The sequence below is a fragment of the Pinus tabuliformis genome, chromosome 9, assembly GCF_031772625.1.
Source record: "Pinus tabuliformis cultivar Carrire ecotype Pingquan chromosome 9, CPIR1, whole genome shotgun sequence".
In the NCBI taxonomy this organism is placed as follows: Eukaryota; Viridiplantae; Streptophyta; class Pinopsida; order Pinales; family Pinaceae; genus Pinus; species Pinus tabuliformis.
Genome location: NC_142307.1, coordinates 1,168,619,156 through 1,168,639,488, shown reverse-complemented (window position 1 = coordinate 1,168,639,488; position 20,333 = coordinate 1,168,619,156). Strand labels below are relative to the sequence as shown.

At 35.9% G+C, this 20,333-nt stretch overlaps 1 protein-coding gene across 1 annotated transcript in view; it reads left to right on the top strand.

Moving 5' to 3' along the window:
• The window catches only part of LOC149152751 (Nucleotide-diphospho-sugar transferases superfamily protein), a 266,661-nt gene extending 248,953 nt beyond the window's left edge, over positions 1-17,708 (top strand). Inside the window, exon 11 of the mRNA XM_089438192.1 lies at positions 16,923-17,708. Coding sequence (XP_089294318.1) covers positions 16,923-17,109 — 187 coding nt within the window. The 3' untranslated portion in view covers positions 17,110-17,708. The remainder of the gene's footprint in view (positions 1-16,922) is intronic.
• The last annotated feature ends 2,625 nt before the right edge of the window (positions 17,709-20,333 follow it).

Here is a 20,333-nt window from a genome sequence, read left to right as displayed (position 1 = left end):
GGAACCTTAGATGCAACACATGTGAGACATAAGGTCAATGCATCTATGAAAATTCCCTTCTCTTTGTTGAGAAATCTAGAGCATATCAATTAAGTGATTTCTCTTCTATTAGTAACTGTTTGTGAGCACTTTTTACTTCTTTAGATTAGGATCTTATTTTATTTAGGTTATTAGTGTTCTCTTCATCAAACAACTACCAATGCATAAACCATAAAGAGACAAGACACACAGAATATAGGCTGTATCAACCAGGGCCCAAACCTTTCATTCTTGAGAGGAAAATCCGAATAAATTCTTCTTCTTATAGAGATTCCAATTGATGAATACCAAGACCAAGAATCTTGACCTATTTGCCACTCCAAGACTAAGTCACAAACCTTCCTTTATGGGATCCTTCTTGCTTGAGTAGACAATAGTCAAACCTCTGCTTCTCCCTCCTTCTTGACTACCCTTTAGAATTCAGTTTCCTCTTCTTTGTTTCAGGGCTGTACTTTACTTCAACCTCCTTGGGAACCTTAGATGCAACACATGTGAGATATAAGGTCAATGCATTTATGCAAATTCCCTTCTCTTTGTTGAGAAATCAAGAGCATATCAATTAAGTGATTTCTCTTCTATTAGTAATTGTTTGTGAGTGCTTTTTACTTCTTTAGATTAGGTTCTTCTTTTACTTAGGTTATTAGTGTTCTTCTTCATAAAACAACTACCAATGCATAAACCATAAAGAGACAAGAGACACAAATTATAGGCTATCAGCCAGGGCCAAAACCTCTCACTCTTGAGAGGAAAACCCGAACAAATTCTTCTTCTTATAGAGACTCTAATTGATGAATACCAAGACCAAGACCCTTGACCTATTTTCCACTCCAAGACCAAGTCACAAACCTTCCTTAATGGGATCCTTCTTGCTTGAGTAAGCAATAGTCAAACCTTTGCTTTTTCCTCCTTCTCGACTACCCTTTAGAATTCAGTTTCCTCTTCTCTGCTTTAGACCTGTTCCTTACTTTGGCCTCCTTGGGAACCTTAGATGCAACACATGTGAGATATATATGGTTATCCAACCCCTTAATCTCCTTCGCTTCCCTAAATGGTCTTCTCTTCCAGCTCAACTTCTATCACAACAAAACAAACTTCGACCTTTTCTGCAGTAGTAACAGTCCTCTCCTTCACATGTCTGAAAGGAGATAAGCCCTAAAACAGTCCCACAAACAAATCTGATGACCTTGCTACTCCTTTCCTTCACCTCACTGATTATAGGGCTCCTATTTGATGACATTTCATACTTCAGACTTCACCGAAATTCTCTGAAAATTCTACTCTGAAATGGAATACGAACATCCTTATTTATAGTTGTTTCCCATCCAAATAAGCCGACATGACATGATTGTGAGCTGACATGTCTATTTGAGAGATTATATTATTCTTTTGAAGTCGACTTGAAGGAGGTGACTTTGTCTTGGTCTTGGACAAATCCTAAAGGTTCATAATAAGAGCCATCACTAAAATAAAATTCCTTTGCTCATGAAACCCATGAGACAAGCATTACAATAATATTTTTTTTTTCTTTTCTTTTCATCAATTACATAAAATCATAATTACACATGTCATTATGAAGACCGAACCTAGTTACACTTTTCAACACTCCCTTTAAACTAAGGAGGTATTCATAATGGTACTTGGTCATTCTCAATTTGAAGAATTTCTCATAAAAAGAGTCAGATTGGTAACACATCTGTATAGCATCATATCAACTAGCATTGTCACATAGCAAGGCCTTGACTAACAACTCTATCGCTCCGCGAGATCTGAGCTCAATGCTGTCGAGACCAATGATGTATAGACACCTTCATTGTCTCTCTTGGAACATACCCCACTCGGGTTCTCGGGTTGTGTTCCACTAGGACTATTCTTATCTTGGATTCCCAGTCATCAAAGAATATCGATCCTCTACGACTAATCTTATCTTGGATTCCCAGTCCTCAAAGAATATCGATCCTCTACGACTAATCTTATCTTGGATGCCGTAATACATCCTCAAAGAGCATCAGATGCTATATGTTTACCCAATCCTCCATTTTGTCTTCCCAAGTGAAGACAAGAATGATGTGTATATCTCTCCCTCGTAATTAGGGAGGACATATCTATTCCAGTAAAGGAATGTACTCATTCCTATGGAAGGAATGTACCTAAGCTTCCTCTTGGCTTAGGAATTTCCAAGTTTCTTCCAAGTAAGAAACTTGTTTCTAGGACCCCTCTTAATTAGGGACCTACAACAGCTCCTTTGGTGGAGATGATGGGACAACCAGCTACTTGAAGAACTCTTCACGATGTCATGAATTTCTTTTCGTTATCTAGGAGTCTTCATGTTTGGGACTTCTACATAGGGCACCGACCATCCATCACTTTCATCCATGAGTCAACCATGTCATCATCGAAATATAATCCATCAGTCCATATCTACCCTTCCTTCATGCCATGCTTCTTTCTTCATGTCATGTTTACTTAAGGATCTTTCATCCTACTACATGTGCATTGGTGGTGGAAGGCATCCATTGATCTTCCCTTGGCAGCCCTGCATAAGCCCATCCAGATATTTGTAAAAATAAAGGAATGAACATTAAAATCAACATTACCTTTACGATGGTATTTCATCATGACATCTTATAGTTTGCATCAGCATCCTGCATACATATCGACACATCTCCCAAAGATATATATATTGTCAAGGGTCCTTTTCTTTTTCAGACTTCATCAGAGTCTTCATATCTTCCAAGGAGATATCTTAGTCAAATCCTCTTGGTCTTTCAGATGTTGATTGCCTTTACCATGGTTGCATGTTACACGATCTCTTCCTTCCTTCCTTCACACATTTTATTCCCAGGAGCTTCCAATCAGAGTTCCTCAATTGTAGTCAACCACCTCATACTTCATATGAGGACATATTATGTTGATTTCATCTAGTGAATGTGTGACCTATGCATTCCTGCATCCCTTCGAGGGAGGATATCCTTTCTTTTGGTCATGTTCTTAAGATAGAGAAACCATATAACATGACTTCCACAATATCAAATGTAAGCATACATACCTCATTTTTCCTTTGGGTCATCCAGACTTCCTGGAACAGCGTCCTTGATTGAAAGAGCTTCAATCCTTGATCTCCTTCACTTTTATGTCATCATACCATCATCCCATGAATTCCATAAGTTTGGAATTCTTGATGAAACACTTGCTTCCCCTCATGATCGATTAACCTTTCAATGAATATTCCATCAAAGAATCTTGAGGATCTAAGGTATCCTCATCAGCAGATGTTTCCTTTCGACAGATGTATGATGAACCTTGTACTAGATGACCTTGCCACTTGTGTTTTCAATGAGATTCCTAAGAGCTATAACCTTGATTTCCATAGAATCTAACTATCTTTCGTGTTTCTCTATGATGATGTCTCGAGCTCTAGCTTTCAATGCTTCTATGATGCCTTCATGGATCCCATTATTTTACTTCGTGAATCATGATAGCCATATCTTAGAAGGCTTAGGAACTTGGAAAGAACTTATGTGAGGAAGACTATTTCAATAGTGGAGATCTATTACTTCCTCCTTCTTGGATTTCTTCTTTTCAACTTCCTCCACTTCCTTGGTGGTGTGGGCTTCTTCTCTTCCTCTTTTGTTATTGTCTTTCTTGAGCTTAGGACAATCTCTCCTATAGTGCTCATATTCTTGACACGCATATCGTTGTATTTTAACCATGTTCCTCTTTTTTTGAGGACGAAACTTTGCAAATTGTCTCTCTTTTTTGTCATTGCAACATAAGCTTGATTTTTTTCACTTGCTTCCACATTAGTTTTGGCCTTTAGTCTATATTCTTCAATCTTGCACAGTGTCCATAGATCTTGGAATGTATTAGCTTCTTTCTTCCCATAAATACTTGATGTAAAGTTACCTCACTCCTCCACTAGTGCATTTAATACAACTGTAGTCATTTCTCTATTAGACATGACTTCTCCCAGATCTTGTAGTTGATCCCGAATCTCAGATATCTTCATAAAGTATGAGGCTATTTCATCTTCCCTTGAAATCTTCAGCGTGTAGAGTTCTTGCCTTAATGAGATGACTTCTCCAGCTGTGCTTACGGAATACAACTCTACCAATTTATCATAGATTTCTTTTGAAGTTTTGAGTTTAGATACATATGGGATGAGGGGATCCTTGATGGATTCTATGAGAATCCTTTGAGCCATAATTTCCCCTTTCATATACTTGGCAAGAGCTTGAGCATCTTCCTTTCTTGGTTTAGTGATAGAACCTTTGACATGTTCCATAACCTCATTTTCAATGAGATTTAGATCTGTCCTTTTCTTCCATGCAAGATAGTTTGAAGCCCCAAGCAATTTGTTGCTTTCCTTGCAAAAAGACATTTTGAGAGATTCAAATGTGGACATAAATATACTTACGTGATAGGATGCTCCTTCTTCTTGCTGGTTCCTTGATGTTGATGATGATATAGAGGATAGACAACTTTTCTTTGATGAAGGTAGTTTTCTTCAAGAATGATCCTTGATCCCACAGAGAGCGAGATGACAACGCCTTTTGATCTAGCTTCCTTTGGATGAATAGTCTTCAAAACACTTTAACTTGAGTATGATGATCCCAAATCTTCTTTGTAGACTTTTTTTTTTGATCTAGGGTTATGATGCTTCCGACTTCAAGATGATTTTCACTTTGATGCCTTCCTTGAGATTTGGTCCTTGAGTGCCCCTTGATAAGATGCCCTTCCTTGACAGTCACCTTAGCTTTGATACCATGTTGAGAAATCTAGGGCATAGAAATTAAGTGATTTCTCTTCTATTAGTAACTGTTTGTGAGTGCTTTTTACTTCTTTAGATTATGATCTTCTTTTACTTAGGTTATTAGTGTTCTTCTTCATTAAACAACTACCAATGCATAAACCATAAAGAGACAAGAGACACAGAATATAGGCTGTATCAACCAAGGCCCAAACCTCTCATTCTTGAGAGGAAAATCCGAATAAATTCTTCTTCTTATAGAGATTCCAATTGACGAATACCAAGACCAAGAATATTGACCTATTTGCCACTCCAAGACTAAGTCACAAACCTTCCTTTATGGGATCCTTCTTGCTTGAGTAAACAATAGTCAAACCTCTGCTTCTCCCTCCTTCTCTACTACCCTTTAGAATTCAGTTTCCTCTTCTTTGTTTCAGGGCTGTACTTTACTTCGACCTCCTTGGGAACCTTAGATTCAACACATGTGAGATATATATGGTGATCCAACCCCTTAATCTCCTTCGTTTGCCCTGACTGGTCTTCTCTTCCAATTCGGCTTCTTGAGTTCAACTTCTATCACAACAAAACAGACTTCGGCCTTTTCTGTAGTAGTAACAATCCTCTCCTTCACACGTGTGGGAGGAGATCAGCGCTAAAACAGTCCCATAAACAAATCTGATGACCTTGATGCTCCTTTCCTTCACCTCGCTAGTTATAGGGATCCTATTTGATGACCTTTCACACTTCAAACTTCAGACTTGCTTCATCGAAATTCTCTGAAAATTCTACTCTGAAATGGAATACAAACTGCTTTATCTATAGTTGTTTCCCATCAAAATAAGACGAATGACATGATTGTGATTCGACATGTTTATTTGAGAGATTATATTATTCTTTTGAAGATGACTTGAAGGAGGTGACTTTGTCTTGGTCTTGGAGGGATTTCTAACTTATTTAAGGACTTATATAAATATATAACATGCCCAAGAAGGGTCCTTCATACATGACATAGACTCAAATTGACTGTGATGACTAGATGATAAATCTGAAAGGCTCACAGTGGGAGCCATCACCAAAATAAAATTTCTTGCTCATGAAACCCATGAGACAAGTATTACAATAATAATTTTTTTTTTGTTTAATTTTTTAATTTTTTTTTGTTCATTAATTACATAAAATCACAATTACACATGTCATTATGAAGACCAAACCTAGTTACACTTTTGAATACCATTTAACTTGGAGCGATCTCCTTATTGGGCAAAGATGATCAAAGTAGTGAATGAAGCTCCAAAAAGGTACAAGAGCCTAGGATATGAGAAGGTCCACACTACATAGTTGAGTGCTGAGAAGTTAGATTTGGAGGCCAAATTAAGCCCCATTCATAATTCATGGCTTATTTCAGGGGTGTCCATCATTTCTGATAGACCTTTGATCAATTCGATTGCTTAGAGCCCCAAGGGGCAATGTTTTTGAAGGCAGTGGATTGTGAGGGGTAGTTGAGAGATTCCTAATTTGTTGCTGACATCCTGATTGAAGCAATTGAATTGGTTGGGCCATAAAATGTTGTCCAGGTAATTACTGACAATGCAATGATGTGTAGAGCAGCAGGGCTAATTATTGAAGACAAATATCAGCACATCTTTTGGAACGCTTATGTCGTACATTCATTGAACCTCATGTTGAGCAAGATGGGAAGCAAATTGAGTGGATTCGAGTTATTTTTGAAGAGGCAAAATAAATTTAGGCCTTCATCACAAACCACCACATTTCCTACAACATCTATAGGGAATTTGCGAATTTGAGCTCCTTAAGGTACCTAAACTTTAAAGTTTATTTCATTAATTCTATTTTCTATGACTTTAAATTCAAATATGTAAATTGGATTCTTAAATGTTATAATTCATGAATCATAACAAGTATTCAATCAATTATGATTTTTAGTTTATTGAAACATTGGCACTTGCAGGTTGTCGAGACTCGTTTTGCTTCTCACATCATAGTTTTAACACGGCTTATGCAGGTGAAATAAGCGTTACAATCAATGGTATGCAGTGCTCTTTGGAACCAATGGAGACAATACCAATCTGAAAGAGCACAAGCAGTGAAAAGGTTGGTTGTTGATGATGAATGGTGGGATAAGGTGGAGTACCTCTTGGCATTTTCTAAACCAATTGTGGATTTGCTTCGTATGTTTGGCACAAATATGCCTAATTTGGGAGAGGTGTATGAGGGCATTGACAACGTGATATAGAAGATAAGGGTGGTTATAAATGCCAAGGAGAATGCCCCAGATGAAGTCTTTTACAGAAAATTAAAAGATACATTGACCAAAAGATGGAACAAGATGACCACCCCATTGCACCTTTTGGCGTATGCAATGAATCCAAAATATTATTTTGCAAAGTTGCTAAGTGATTTTGAAAGAACCTCACCAAACAAAGACCCAGAGGTCTCACAAGGACTTGAGAAAGCTTTTAGAAAGCTATTTGTAGATCTTGAAATTGGGATTCAAATTCGTTCAAAGTTTTCTCATTTTATGGGATCAGAGGGTTTGGGTGTTGATATTGATTCTATGTGGGATAAGAGCAGATTAAGTCCAATTGATTGGTGAAACTACTATGATGCGGAACTTCCACATATCCAAATATTGGCCATCAAGATCTTGTCACGGGCTGCTAGTTCCTCTTCAACAAAAAGGAACTAGAGTACATATGGTTTCATCCATTCAGTGAAGCGAAACAAATTGTGCTCCAAGAAGGCTGAGGACCTAGTGTATGTTCATTCAAACCTTCACCTTCTGTCACACAAGAGTGATGAATACAAATTTGGGCCCACCAAACTATGGGATGTGGAATCCGAGTTCCCTGACTTAGATATGACATTGAATGCCATGTCTCATATGACTTTCTTTGATGAGGACACACCAATAGTTGGATCTTCAAGTGGACATGGCAACAACGCTCCCACTTTTGGGGAGGATGTGGATCTTAATTACATGGATGAAGATATATTTGATGATATGTAAATGTAATTTATCATCTATGAAGATGTTTTAAACTTTTGAACAATGAACATTGAATACCATAATAAGCCATATGATAGTATCATAGTAGACTACCAGTCATAGTTCATTTTTTACTTTGTGGTTGAGAATCTAGTAGGGCAGCTATTTAAACAATTTTCCTTATCTTTAATGATTGCTAATGAACTTTAGTTAGCTTCTTATTCTTAATTATTAGATTCTTTTATCAAACAATTATTAAGAGCATAAAAAATAGAGACAATAGACACTAGAAGAAGGCTCCAAGCCATGGAAAGACACCTCCAAGGGGAAAACCCAAAAATAATCTCTTCTCTTCTTATAGAATCAAATCAAATGAGAAATCCAAGACCCAAACTTCAAGACTAAAACCTCCTCCAAGCACCAAGTCAACCCTCCAATAATTCCTTCCTCAAACAAGCTCAAGTCAACAAAAGTCAAACTTCAAGATTTTGGTCAAAACAATGTCTCGACCTTTATATCACAATGTTGCAGTTCGGACTTGCAACTCTTGGCCTCCTAGAACAACTTCAGAAACCCTAGCTTCACACATGTGAGAGAATCCAAGCATAAGAATCATATTTTTCTTCTTCCTTTGTCTTTCTCTCCCCTTGTTGACCTGCACTTTTCTTTCTTCTCCTTATTTTGTAGATCAAACTTATTGATGAGTGTATGCTAATGAGGCCGAAGTTCCATCTATATATATGCTTCTCATGTGGTTGAATAGGCCTCTTCTAGGCCGATTTTCATTCGCAGGGCCGACTTGGTCTTGGAGGTCAACTTTGACATTTTAGACACAAATAATTCTTTCATGATACAAATTGCCCAAATGGGTCTTTTACATATGACAATGACTCTCTTGACTTGTGACAAATATTTTCTTGATGAGAAAAACCCTAGGAGCGTGAAATGCATGCTTGACCTAGTTGACCATTTAAAAGAAACATGAAACCCATACTTAAAAATATTATTTTTCTTCCTTCTTTTGCTTGTTACATAAGATATATATAATGACATGAGTACAAGGATTATTATGAAGACCGAAACTAGTTACATTTTCCAACACTTTGTACTATGTAGTGTTCATTATTAATTTTGGTGATGATGTTGTCATGTTGATGATTGAAATTTGAAACAAAAGCTGAGAAACTTGATGAAATGTTGAATGTTATAATAATCACTAATGATGATGACAATGTTTATGCTGAATTGATGATGATGATTTGTTTATGTTGAATTCATGATGATGATTATGCATTTTTGGATATAGAATCGAGATTCTAAAAGATGAATGGTAATATAAAATTCTTATTTTGTTATATGTATGTGCCATTTCCTAGCTGTATCATATTCGAATTTTTTGAAAATTTTCCGTATCCGTTTCAATGCGCCTTAGTATAAAAGGTAATCCCCTTTATATATAAAAGCTAAGCTTGATATCACTTAGCTTGTGAATAATTAAAAAACAAAATGTACATTTTAAACAAAGAGATAAGTTTAAGTGTTAAGGCATTAGAAGGAAAGCTCTAAAGTTATAATAATGTATTTGATTATTTAAGACTAGAAATGGGTTTTGATGAAGTAAAGGAAGGAAGATTCTCTTATAATGGTTACCCAATTATATGTTGCGGATTATTTACTCTAAATTGGAATAATCAAGGAAAATAATTAACACTGAATTGATACATCAATTATTATTAATTCGAGAAAAATATTCATCATGGGAGACAAGATTTTTTCACCAACGATATCCTCATTACACTTGCTTTGAGGACAAAGCAATTTTTAAGGGGATGGCAGTATAACAAACATAATAATAGGTACAAATGAATGAAAAGCTGTAAAGGTGTCTTATAAAAAAGACACGTCTCTTCATATGAAAGGGCATCCCACCTAGTATTTATAATGGGGTCCCTCGTTGTAATTCTATCATGTTGAAATATGTAACTAGGTTCAGTCTTCATAAATGTATTTGAGTCACAATGAAATGTACTTATCAACTGAATGAAGAAAATATTATTATTATTATGACTTATTAAAGCATGGGTTTCATGCTTGGGTCATCTTTTTTAAGGTCAAAGTCCCCATTGAGGACTTCTAGGATTTATTCAGAGTCATTAGAGTCATTGTCCATTAAAAGAAACCCTTCTTGGGCTTTTGAATCATGTAAAAAGAATTATTTTTGAGCAAAAATGAATTTTCACCTCCACACCAAGTCGACCTCAAGAAGGGTAATTCGACCTCACTGGAAGGCTATATATACAAGGCAGTTTGAATTCATTTGCATAAATTCACTCTCTCTCATATAGTTTGATATCCAGAAGCTGGAAGTTGGGAAGTGCGAAGTTGGAAAAGAGCTAGAAGGAGGCTACAAAGAAGTGCGAGAATTTGGAGGAAGATAGAAGACACCTAGATCGAAATTTTGGGCCATCTATCTCTCACTTTTGAGGAGTATCTAGTGAGATCGAAGTTTTCTTTGTCTAGTCAAAGCTGCTGCTACTACTGGGTCGAAGTTGCTATTGCAAGTTGATGCTGCTTGGTCGAGGTTTCTTTTGAAGAGTTATCATCTGCAAGAAGGATTGAGGGTTGGCTTGGTGTGGAGGAAGTCTTTGTCTAGGTCAAGAGTCTTGGATTATCTCGAAAAACTATTGAAGGAAGAATTGTTGACTGGGTTTTCCTCTAGATAGGGGTTTTTCCTTGGCTATCCACCTACATCTGTTGTCCTTGTGCTATTGTTTTGGTAATTGCTTGATGAACTAAAGGATAAAAGAAGAACATAAAGATAAAAGAATCACAAGTAACTATCTATATAAGAAAATATTTCTGTCTTTCTAATTTTCTAACATGGAATCATAGCTAAGGTGAAGAAGGAAAAAGGCAGTGTTGAGAATGATCAAGGGATCATATAAGAAGCTCACTATCTTCAAGGACAATGTCTAACACAATAAAGAGTGAGGACAAATTGGAAGGAGAATCAAATATCAGGGCACGAAAGAAGAGAATTGACCTCATTCTTGAAAAGAAGAAGGCCTTGGATTTGGTCAAAGGAAAGGTAAATAAACCTACCAGTGATGCAGACAATGTGAAGTATAGAGAGTCAGAAATATTAGCTATGACATTGATGGTAGAAAGCATAAAGGACAATCTTGTCCCATACATTTCCAATATAGACCATGCTCAAGAAATGTATGAAGCCTTATCAAAATTGTTCACTATCAAGAACATTGGTCAAGTAGCAAGTTTGAAGAATGAATTAAGGACTACAAAAATGACAAAGGATGACACTGTGGCTTCCTTCTTTGTAAGGATATCTAGAATTAGAGATGAACTTCAAGCCATAGATGAAATTGTACTGAAAAGGAGCTAGTAATCACTGCATTATTGGGATTGCCACCTACTTGGAGTTCTTTTACTTAAGGTCTCAACATTTGGAAAGAAGCTCCTACCTTCGAGCAATTATAGAATTCTTGCACCCAAGAAGAAATGAGAATCTCATTAGTATCCAACAATAAAGAAGAAAAGGTTTCAAATGCATACTCTGAGTTTCACAAGAAAGGAAACTCCAAGAAGTCAAGAGGGCCAAGAAGGAAGGTTGATATGTCCAAGATAGAATGCTACCAATATCACAAAATGGGTCACTATAGAAGTGACTGTCCTGACAATCCTAAGAACAAGAAAAGAAACAGAGACCAAACCTATGTTGCTGAAGAAGGATCTCCAAAGAAGAATAAGCCTGAAGAACTAGATATAAGGGACTTACACTACTAATTCTTTTGATCTAAGCCTTAGTTATTTCATTGTTTGATTTCTAGTATTTGTAGGTTTAACATATTTTTGGAAAATCATTTTTGATTTGTTTTTATGAGGTTATAGGTTTCCCTCAAGCTTGGAGGGAGCCATCACCAACATCCAATGATAAGTATCTTATTACCTTTTTCATTTTGAGTTTTCCTTACTTATCTAGTTTTGCTTGCATTAAATACTAATCACAGTTCTATTCATATTTTCCTTGTTTAGGAAAAGCTTGTTGAAGACTCAAGGAAGAGGCCTCACAAGACAAAGCATTGGAATTACAAGGTTTGCTAAGAAACAAGAGGTATGTTTTGAACTACAAGTTTTTTGCTTTCTTCATATTCATTCTTGATAAACTATTACTAACATCATTGTGTCTAGCTTTCTTGAATCTTAAAGATTCTTGATTGGGTGATTCATCATCAGATAAATCTACCATCCTCGTATCTTTGATTACTGGTGGAACCCTAGAAAGGTTCTTTGTGAAAAGCATAACTTAAGGGTATGTCAATAATAATGTGTGAAACCTTAGCCTACTTAGTGTTATTGATGAAAATGATTGATGCTTTGATAATGTCATGTTTGGGGTTTTGGTATGGTTATGAAAACCCTAACTTGTTAGGGTTGAATGGTAATGTTTGAAATATCAAACCTTTGAAGTATTGGTAATTTAGGGTTTGATATATTTTGTATTGAAACTCTAGATGATTGAGGTTTGGTAGGATGTATAAGCAAGACCCTTATTTAATGTTGTCATAGGAATGAAATCTTTGATATATGTGTGTTTGTCCGATCAATCCCTAGTCTGATCAAGTTTGTTATATGTCTAACTTTTATTGATATTCGTGTCTTTGGGTTTGACTAACACATGTTATGATATGCTTGTGCATGATGATGGAATCCTAGATGTATGAGTTGACCTAATTGTTGATGGTCATGAGTCCTAGGGTTTGGAACTAAGCCCTAGTCGAAGTTTGATTCTATAGGATGATAATATTTATGAATTCTAGGATTTTGTAACTAAACCTCAGTAGAAGTTGAGATCTCTGATATATGATGACAGTGTGATAATCTGGAATTTCTGAAAAGATGATAAATCTGAAATTGTATTGTGAGAATTAGTAAAATCTAGGGTTTACAACAAACCCTAGTGGAAGCTAGTCATGTTGTTACTTTGAATTGAGTTGAGATTGGTTTTGATTGTTAAAACTCATATTTGAAATCTAGGGTTTTGCACTAAATCCTAGTAGGAAATCTTACACATCATTTCTAAAGTTGTTAGATGCATTGTAGATCTCAATTTGTCTAAATTGCTTCTAAGGTTTGCAATAGTTTGTAGTAGGGTATGTCATATCTGTAACCCTAGATGTAATACTCAAAGTCTTGATGATATAGTCTAGGATTATGACAAAAACCCTAGTAAGAAGTTGAAAGGTATGTGTCTCTTGTTTGTAACTAAGTTTGGGTATTTAATTGAATGCTTCCATTATTATATGATTCTGATATGGTTAACTTCATGCTTCTATAGATTTGGTGTACTTGCTATCTAAGTTGTGCAAGTACATAATCTTCAAGATGAGGAAGATGTTCGTAAGTGAAACTAATATGATAAGCATGATGAAGAAAGTTATAATGGTCATGATAACTCTGATGAGAAGAATGGAAGCCATGAAAGATTCTCCAATATCGTAAAAAAGGAGAGGAATCTCCTTAAGTTAAGATGGAGCTTGGATGAAAAAATCTCCCTTAAAATTAAAGAGGGAGCTTGAATGAAAGGAATCTCCCTAGTTGAGAGGGAGGTCCTATCATAGTCATGATGGTCACCTTGAAAGAAGAAAGTGGAGAATGTATTTTGAGGGGCTATTAAGATAAGAAAAGAAAGATCCGATTGAAGAATATGTTGCTGCATGTGAAGTAGGAAAGGAAAATGCATGATTGAGGAATCTTTTGTGAAGATTCGTTTGAAAGTCCTGCTGTGATAAATTAAGAAGCAACATCTAGTTGTTTGGAATACCTCAGAGGTTTGTGTTTACTTGTGTACATTTGAAAGTTTGTTACTGATTGGGGTTGTGTTTGTATAGGTAAATTTCTCTAAGGTTTGATAGCATGTAGGTTACATGAGAGAGATTTGTTACCGATCTGTTTGATCCGGGAGGTTTTGTTACCGATTGAAATAATCAGGAAAGTTGAGGCTTTGTATGTAAGACACATTGCCTGGGAGGACATCTGGTCGACACTTTGTGGTGATGTCTAGTTCCCAAAGTAGGGAGGGTGGCATTGGGCATAGAGCTCTGACCTTAGATACACACCTAGATCCTTGGGTTGATGGTTAACAAGTAAGCCTGATGGTACCTAGAGAGGCTGAAAGCTTTGTTCCATCTTAGTCCCACCTGGATAGATTGCCTTGGTCAGGAATCTAGTCCATGGCATTGTGAGTGCCTAAACTGTTGGAGGACCTTGGATAGATTGCCTCGGCCAGGAATCTAGTCCATGGCATTGCAGTGCCTAAATTCTTCATGGTTCATGTGTTCTGAGATCTTCTTTGTACTTGTGCTTGTTATGAATACCTGCCTAGTTAAGAGGGAGTGTTGAAATATGTAACTAGGTTCGGTCTTCATAAATGTATTTGAGTCACAATGAAATGTACTTATCAAAAGAATGAAGAAAATATTATTATTATTATTATTATGACTTATTAAAGCATGGGTTTCATGCCATCTTGTTTTAGGTCAAAGTCCCCATTGAGGACTTATAGGATTTATTCAGAGTCATCAGAGTCATTGTCCATTAAAAGAGACCCTTCTTGGGCTTTTTAATCATGTAAAAAGAATGATTTTTGAGTCAAAAATGAATTTTGTCACCTCCACACCAAGTCGGCCACAAGAAGATCGAGTCGGCCTCAAGAAGGGTAATTCGAACTCACTGGAAGGCTATATATACAAGTAGTTCGAATTCATTTGGAGAAATTCACTCTCTCTCATATAGTTTGATATCCAGAAGCTAGAAGTTAGGAAGTGCGAAGTTGGAAAAGAGCTAGGAGGCTAGAAAGGAGTGTGAGATTTTGGAGGAAGATAGAAGACACCTAGATCGAAATTTTGGGCCATCTATCTCTCACTTTTGAGGAGTATCTAGGGAGATTGAAGTTTTCTTTGTCTAGTCGAAGCTGCTGCTGCTGCTACCGGGTCGAAGTTGCTGCTGCAAGTTGATGATGCTAGGTTGAGGTTGCTTTTGAAGAGCTATCATCTGCAAGAAGGATTTAGGGCTGACTTGGTGTGGAGGAAGTCTTTGTCTAGGTCAAGAGTCTTGGATTATCTCGAGAAACTATTGAAGGAAGAATTGTTGACTGGGTTTTCCCTTAGATAGGGGTTTTGCTCTGGCTGTCCACCTACATCTGTTGTCCTTGTGCTATTGTTTTGGTAATTGCTTGATGAACTAAAAGATAAAAAAAGAACATAAAGATAAAAGAATCACAAGTAATTATCTATATAAGAAAATCTTTCTGCCTTTCTGATTTTCTAACATATCATTAAGTTATTAATAATATATATTTTCAATGTACAAGTGCATATTAATTCTTATATGTCAATGTTTTATTGAAGAAGAAAGGCAACCTCAACAACCTATCCCTATATTTATTAGAGTTGTTGAGGAGATTTTGATTGTGATATTTTAATACTTTTCCTTGGAGAAATTAGTAGATCTAGCAAAGAACTTGATATTTTATTATAAGGAGCTCAGACCCTATTATAGGCCTAGCGCTCTCCTTCATTTTTCATGATTGCAATTTGGGAGCTTCCCCTCCTTGGAGCTGAATGGAAACATCTTTCTTTGAGCATATGCGATGTATAAGGGCTCTTTCTTTGTTGAGTGCATATTTTGTTTTTGTACTTGAAGATTGAAGTAGTGTAGTTTTTTCCATGTAAGGAAGAGTAGTAACTTGATTTATTGAAGGGTAAACTATACCACTTGGAAGGGGTCTTGCATGTGAGGCAACTCCTCCCCCATTTCGCCTTTGTTATCTTAGTTCTTGTTAATTGATAGCATGCTTTATATAACCTCTAGGCATTCTAGCAAATTCATTGATTTCAATCATTAGGGTAAAGGTGAGTTGTATAGTTTAAGGTTGATCCTTTTGGACCTCTTCCTTGTAGAATTTCTGCATTAAATTCCAGCAAGCTTAGTGTGCAGGTTATTGAGTCTTTTGGCCTTACTTCAAATGCTAACAAATAAGCCCCTTAGATACCCCCTTGACAACATTGCCATTGTTGGATTGGCACTAAACTCTATTTCCTTCCATAACCCTTTTGTTTCCTCAAATACAAAGGTATTATTTTACTAAAGCTACTTTCTTATCACCTTGTGCCTCATACTTGAAATGGTTATCACTGTAACGTTTCCACTATTTTCAGCAGGAAAGTCGTACCTCTACCATCTTGCAGGTGTGCCCCATTTTTCCTATTCAGCTTTTGAATTAAGTTAATTGTCTTGGCTTTTGAGCAAGTGATTTTATTTTCACATCCCTATTGTGTGAATGGTCCAAATTGTTTTACTTAAAGCAACTGCTAGGATTTTTTGTCAATAATTAGTCAGGAGTCTTTTTATGCTGTCTTCTTGTTCAACCGTACTGAATCCTGATGAATATATAGAAAATGTCTTGTCGAACCATTTTTCCGTTTATATATAGAAAATGTCAGATCATTTCCATGTGTTTGTTGCCTTGGATATGGGAGGTTTATCATGTACCCATTCTGAAGCCTCTTGTCGATTTAAATGTGCTTATCAGTTGAAGTACATGGCATAACAGTATATCATAATGATTGCTGATTATTCTCTTATTTGATGCCTGGCAGCTAATGGTTCTCATCTTGCTGTTTTAAATTTGGAATATGGTGATATCTTCCTGTGGTTGGTCTTTAGGGAAGTTTAATATGTTAAAATGTTTTTTTGATGTTCACTAAGGCTTCATCGTATCTTTGTTTCATACTGCCAGATGTATAAACAGCCATCTTCTACAGGGCTATTTCCTAGTCAATAAAGATTTTAGTATCTTAATTGGAACTTTTTGATGGTCCACGAATTCCATCATATTCTTATTTAAAATACAGCAATGATTTGGTAATATGCTCGCCACTGTGTGTGGGAGGGGTCAGCGCACAGATTAGAACCCACGAGATGGTTTTGTCTTTATGTTGAAATCCATTGATATGCTATGCCTTAATAACTTATTATACATATTAATCAACACTAATGTGTTTGAATATTTCCCAGTAAATTAATCTTTATTCTGGTTTTTATGTATAGGTGGTGCTTTGATGTTGAGCTGATATATCTATGCAAGCGAATGAATATTCCTATCTTCGAACTTTCTGTTAACTGGACAGAGATCCCTGGGTCCAAAATTCGCATCACAAGTATCATATATATGCTTTTGGAGATGATTTTCATTCGTTTGGGTTATGGTCTTCGCATATGGAAAATTTACAACTAAGCCAACGAAAGGCATGCTGGTTTGGCCCCTATCTGATGGTGGCATAGGTAAGTCATATAGACCAGATTCTGAGAGTGGAGTAACAGTTTACATGAAGGATGGAATGCTTGTCGCGGAAGCTCGTCTAACAAAATGAGGGGGTGATGAGATTTTTGGACCTATTATAGAATTCACATATACAGGTCATTGCTGCTGTCCAATTAGTTTATTTGCTAGTCTTATTAATCTTATTAATTGCGGGAGCTGCAAATAATTCAAGATAATCAGTATTGGAAGATGAAAAATCAGATACCCCAATCTTCCTGAACTATCCTGTATCTGACTAAAATCATGATGGAGAGTCTAACTCATTTGTTCCAAGATTAGATTGTCAGTATGACTATCTCTCTCAATTTGTCATGTCTATATCTGGCCTTTAAAATGGGTTGTATGCATATATGTGATGTATTCTTGGTCAACAAAAGCTGCATACTCCAGATAACATGGGCAAACTGTGGTGAGTTTTTTCTAGGCTATCGTGTTAACCTTGTCCCTAATTCAATCATCACTGACATTTTCTACTAAGAGACTTATTCTATTTTATTCTGTACAGTTCCATTTATTCTGCTTATTTGATCCTTTTAATAATTCTGTAACAAAACAAGGATGCATCTGATTTTCTTTACTGAAAATGGACTTTGTCATCACCGACATTTTCAACAATAGACTGACTTTTCATTCCGTACAAATTTTCATTTATTCTGTTTTTTGATCCTTTTAATAATTCTGTATGGAAGCAAGGATGCATCTGATTTTCTTTATTGAACATGGACTTTGTCATCTGTTAACGTGATTCAGTTGGCCCAGTAAAGCTGCCCCAACATGCATATGTATTTTATCACCAAAAATCTGTATTCTTTGTTATTTGATTTTGATTACTCTTATAGGTTGAAACTTTAGGACGTGGAAATATTTTGGTTTCAAATAATTATTTAATGTAGATGTTTGAAACTCCAGTCCATTGCCATAACGGCTTGTCTTTGAAAGTAATTGATATATTTGATTTCTTTAGGGTGTATAAATTCACCATTTGAGAATTCTGCAAGAAAATATATATATACACATCTGTTCACTCTGACCTTTGACAGGTCCGATACTATTTTATTGTTAGGGACTTGGGTATGGTAGTTTCTACCATCTTGTCATTGTATATTTCATTTTCTGAAGTGTATAAATTTGCATCAGGGAAATTTGGAAGAAAAAATATATACATATTTTTTCTTATCTTTAACAGGTTAAAAACTGTTACATTGTTGAGGGACTTTGGTATGATAGTTTGTGCAGTCTTTGTGATAAGCTACTTGCTCCTTTAGCCATGAGAGATGATAAACCTAAGACCAGAATTTAGATAGGATGGTTGGCAAAATTTAGCTTTACGATTGAAGAACTTTAAAGCTAACTCGTCAGAAATGCCGGAGGATTGGTTATAATGTGAAATCAATTTTCTTGTCTTGTTGCTTTCACTATTCTGTAATTAACTATAGTCAGTCATTTCACGGTGAAAGGAAGTGCACTTGTACACATACATGGTATTGCACATGTGTGTATGTGAGAGAGACAATGAGCTGATCTTAGTAGGTATCATATTTAATATTCATTATTATGATACCATGTGTGTTTATGTGACAATCAACTGATCCGAGTAGGCATCATATTTGGTATTCATTATCATGTTATTAATGTATTTCATGATATATTTCATTTTCTTGATGTATAAATTTGCATTAGGGAAATTTGCAAGAAAAATATATAATGTATATTTTTTTTCTTATCTTCGACAGGTTCATTATTATGTTATGCATATAAATTTTCATGATATATGTAATTTTCTTAGTTTATAAATTTGCATTATGGAAACTTGCAAGAAAACATATATACATATTTTTCCTTCTTTGACAGGTTAAAAACTGTTACACTGGTAGGGACTTGGGTATGATAATTTCTGCGGTCTTTGTTTGTGATAAGCTACTTGCTCCTTTAGCCATAAGAGATGTTAAACCTAAGGCTAGGATTTAGATAGGATTGTTGGCAAATTTAGTTTTTTTTTTCCCCTTCTTTGACAGGGTATAAACTGTTACATTGGTAGGGACTTGGGTATGATAATTTCTGCAGTCTTTGTTTGTGATAAGCTACTTGCTCCTTTAGCCATAAGAGATGTTAAACCTAAGGCTAGAATTTAGATAGGATTGTTGGCAAATTTAGTTTTGGGATTGAAGGTCTTTAAAGCTAACTTACCAGAATTGCTGGATGATTGATTGTAATGTCAAGTATTTTATTATCTTGTTGCTTTCACAATTTTGTAACTAACTATAGTGAGTCATTTCACGTTGAAGGGAAGTGCATTCGTACACATGCGTGGTATTACATGTGCGTGTGTGAGACAATGGGCTAATCTTAGTAGGTATCACATTTAATATTCATTATTATGATACCATGTGTGTTTATGTGACTATCAACCGATCCTAGTAGGCATCGCATTTACTATTCATTATTATGTTTTGCATGTAATTTTTTTTTAGGATCACAATCTATCTAGCGATAGAATGTGGGAGTTTCTTCCTGTATTGCTGCTTGTGCATGTAAATTCTTCTTAGAGCTATATTTTTTTTTGCTTTAGATAATTGCATTTCTTGATTTTGCATACTAAATTCACCCCACAACATCATATCATTATTCAGTTTTACAACATTATTCAACAACATATGCAATTCTATAGAAAGAACAACATCATCATCAATGCAGTATAACATAAAGGAACAATAGAATAAAATCATTCACACATAGAAACCAGGAAAAAGCCCACTATGGGGAAAACCCTTTCAAATTCTTCTTCTTATAGCAATTACAACATCCATGAGGATGATCCCAACAAATCAACCAAACAAAAGATGATTCCAACAAAAGTATTGATCGGATATCACTTCACCAGACTGTAATCAACTTCAGTCCTCTGTGGTCCACTGCGACAATTGACAAAAACAAGCCCTATTTTCCAACCATAGGGAAGACGTGATGTGTGTGTAGATGAAAGGATTCAATTGCACAAATGAGTTGACTTGCATGTAGTTGCAGCCAAAATTTCACCGTGCTCAAAAACCCTAAAACATAAATGCAAACTTCGGACCCTGTAATTTCAACTTCATGCGAACCAATTCTCCGCGGACTTGCCTCAAACTTGTGTGAGC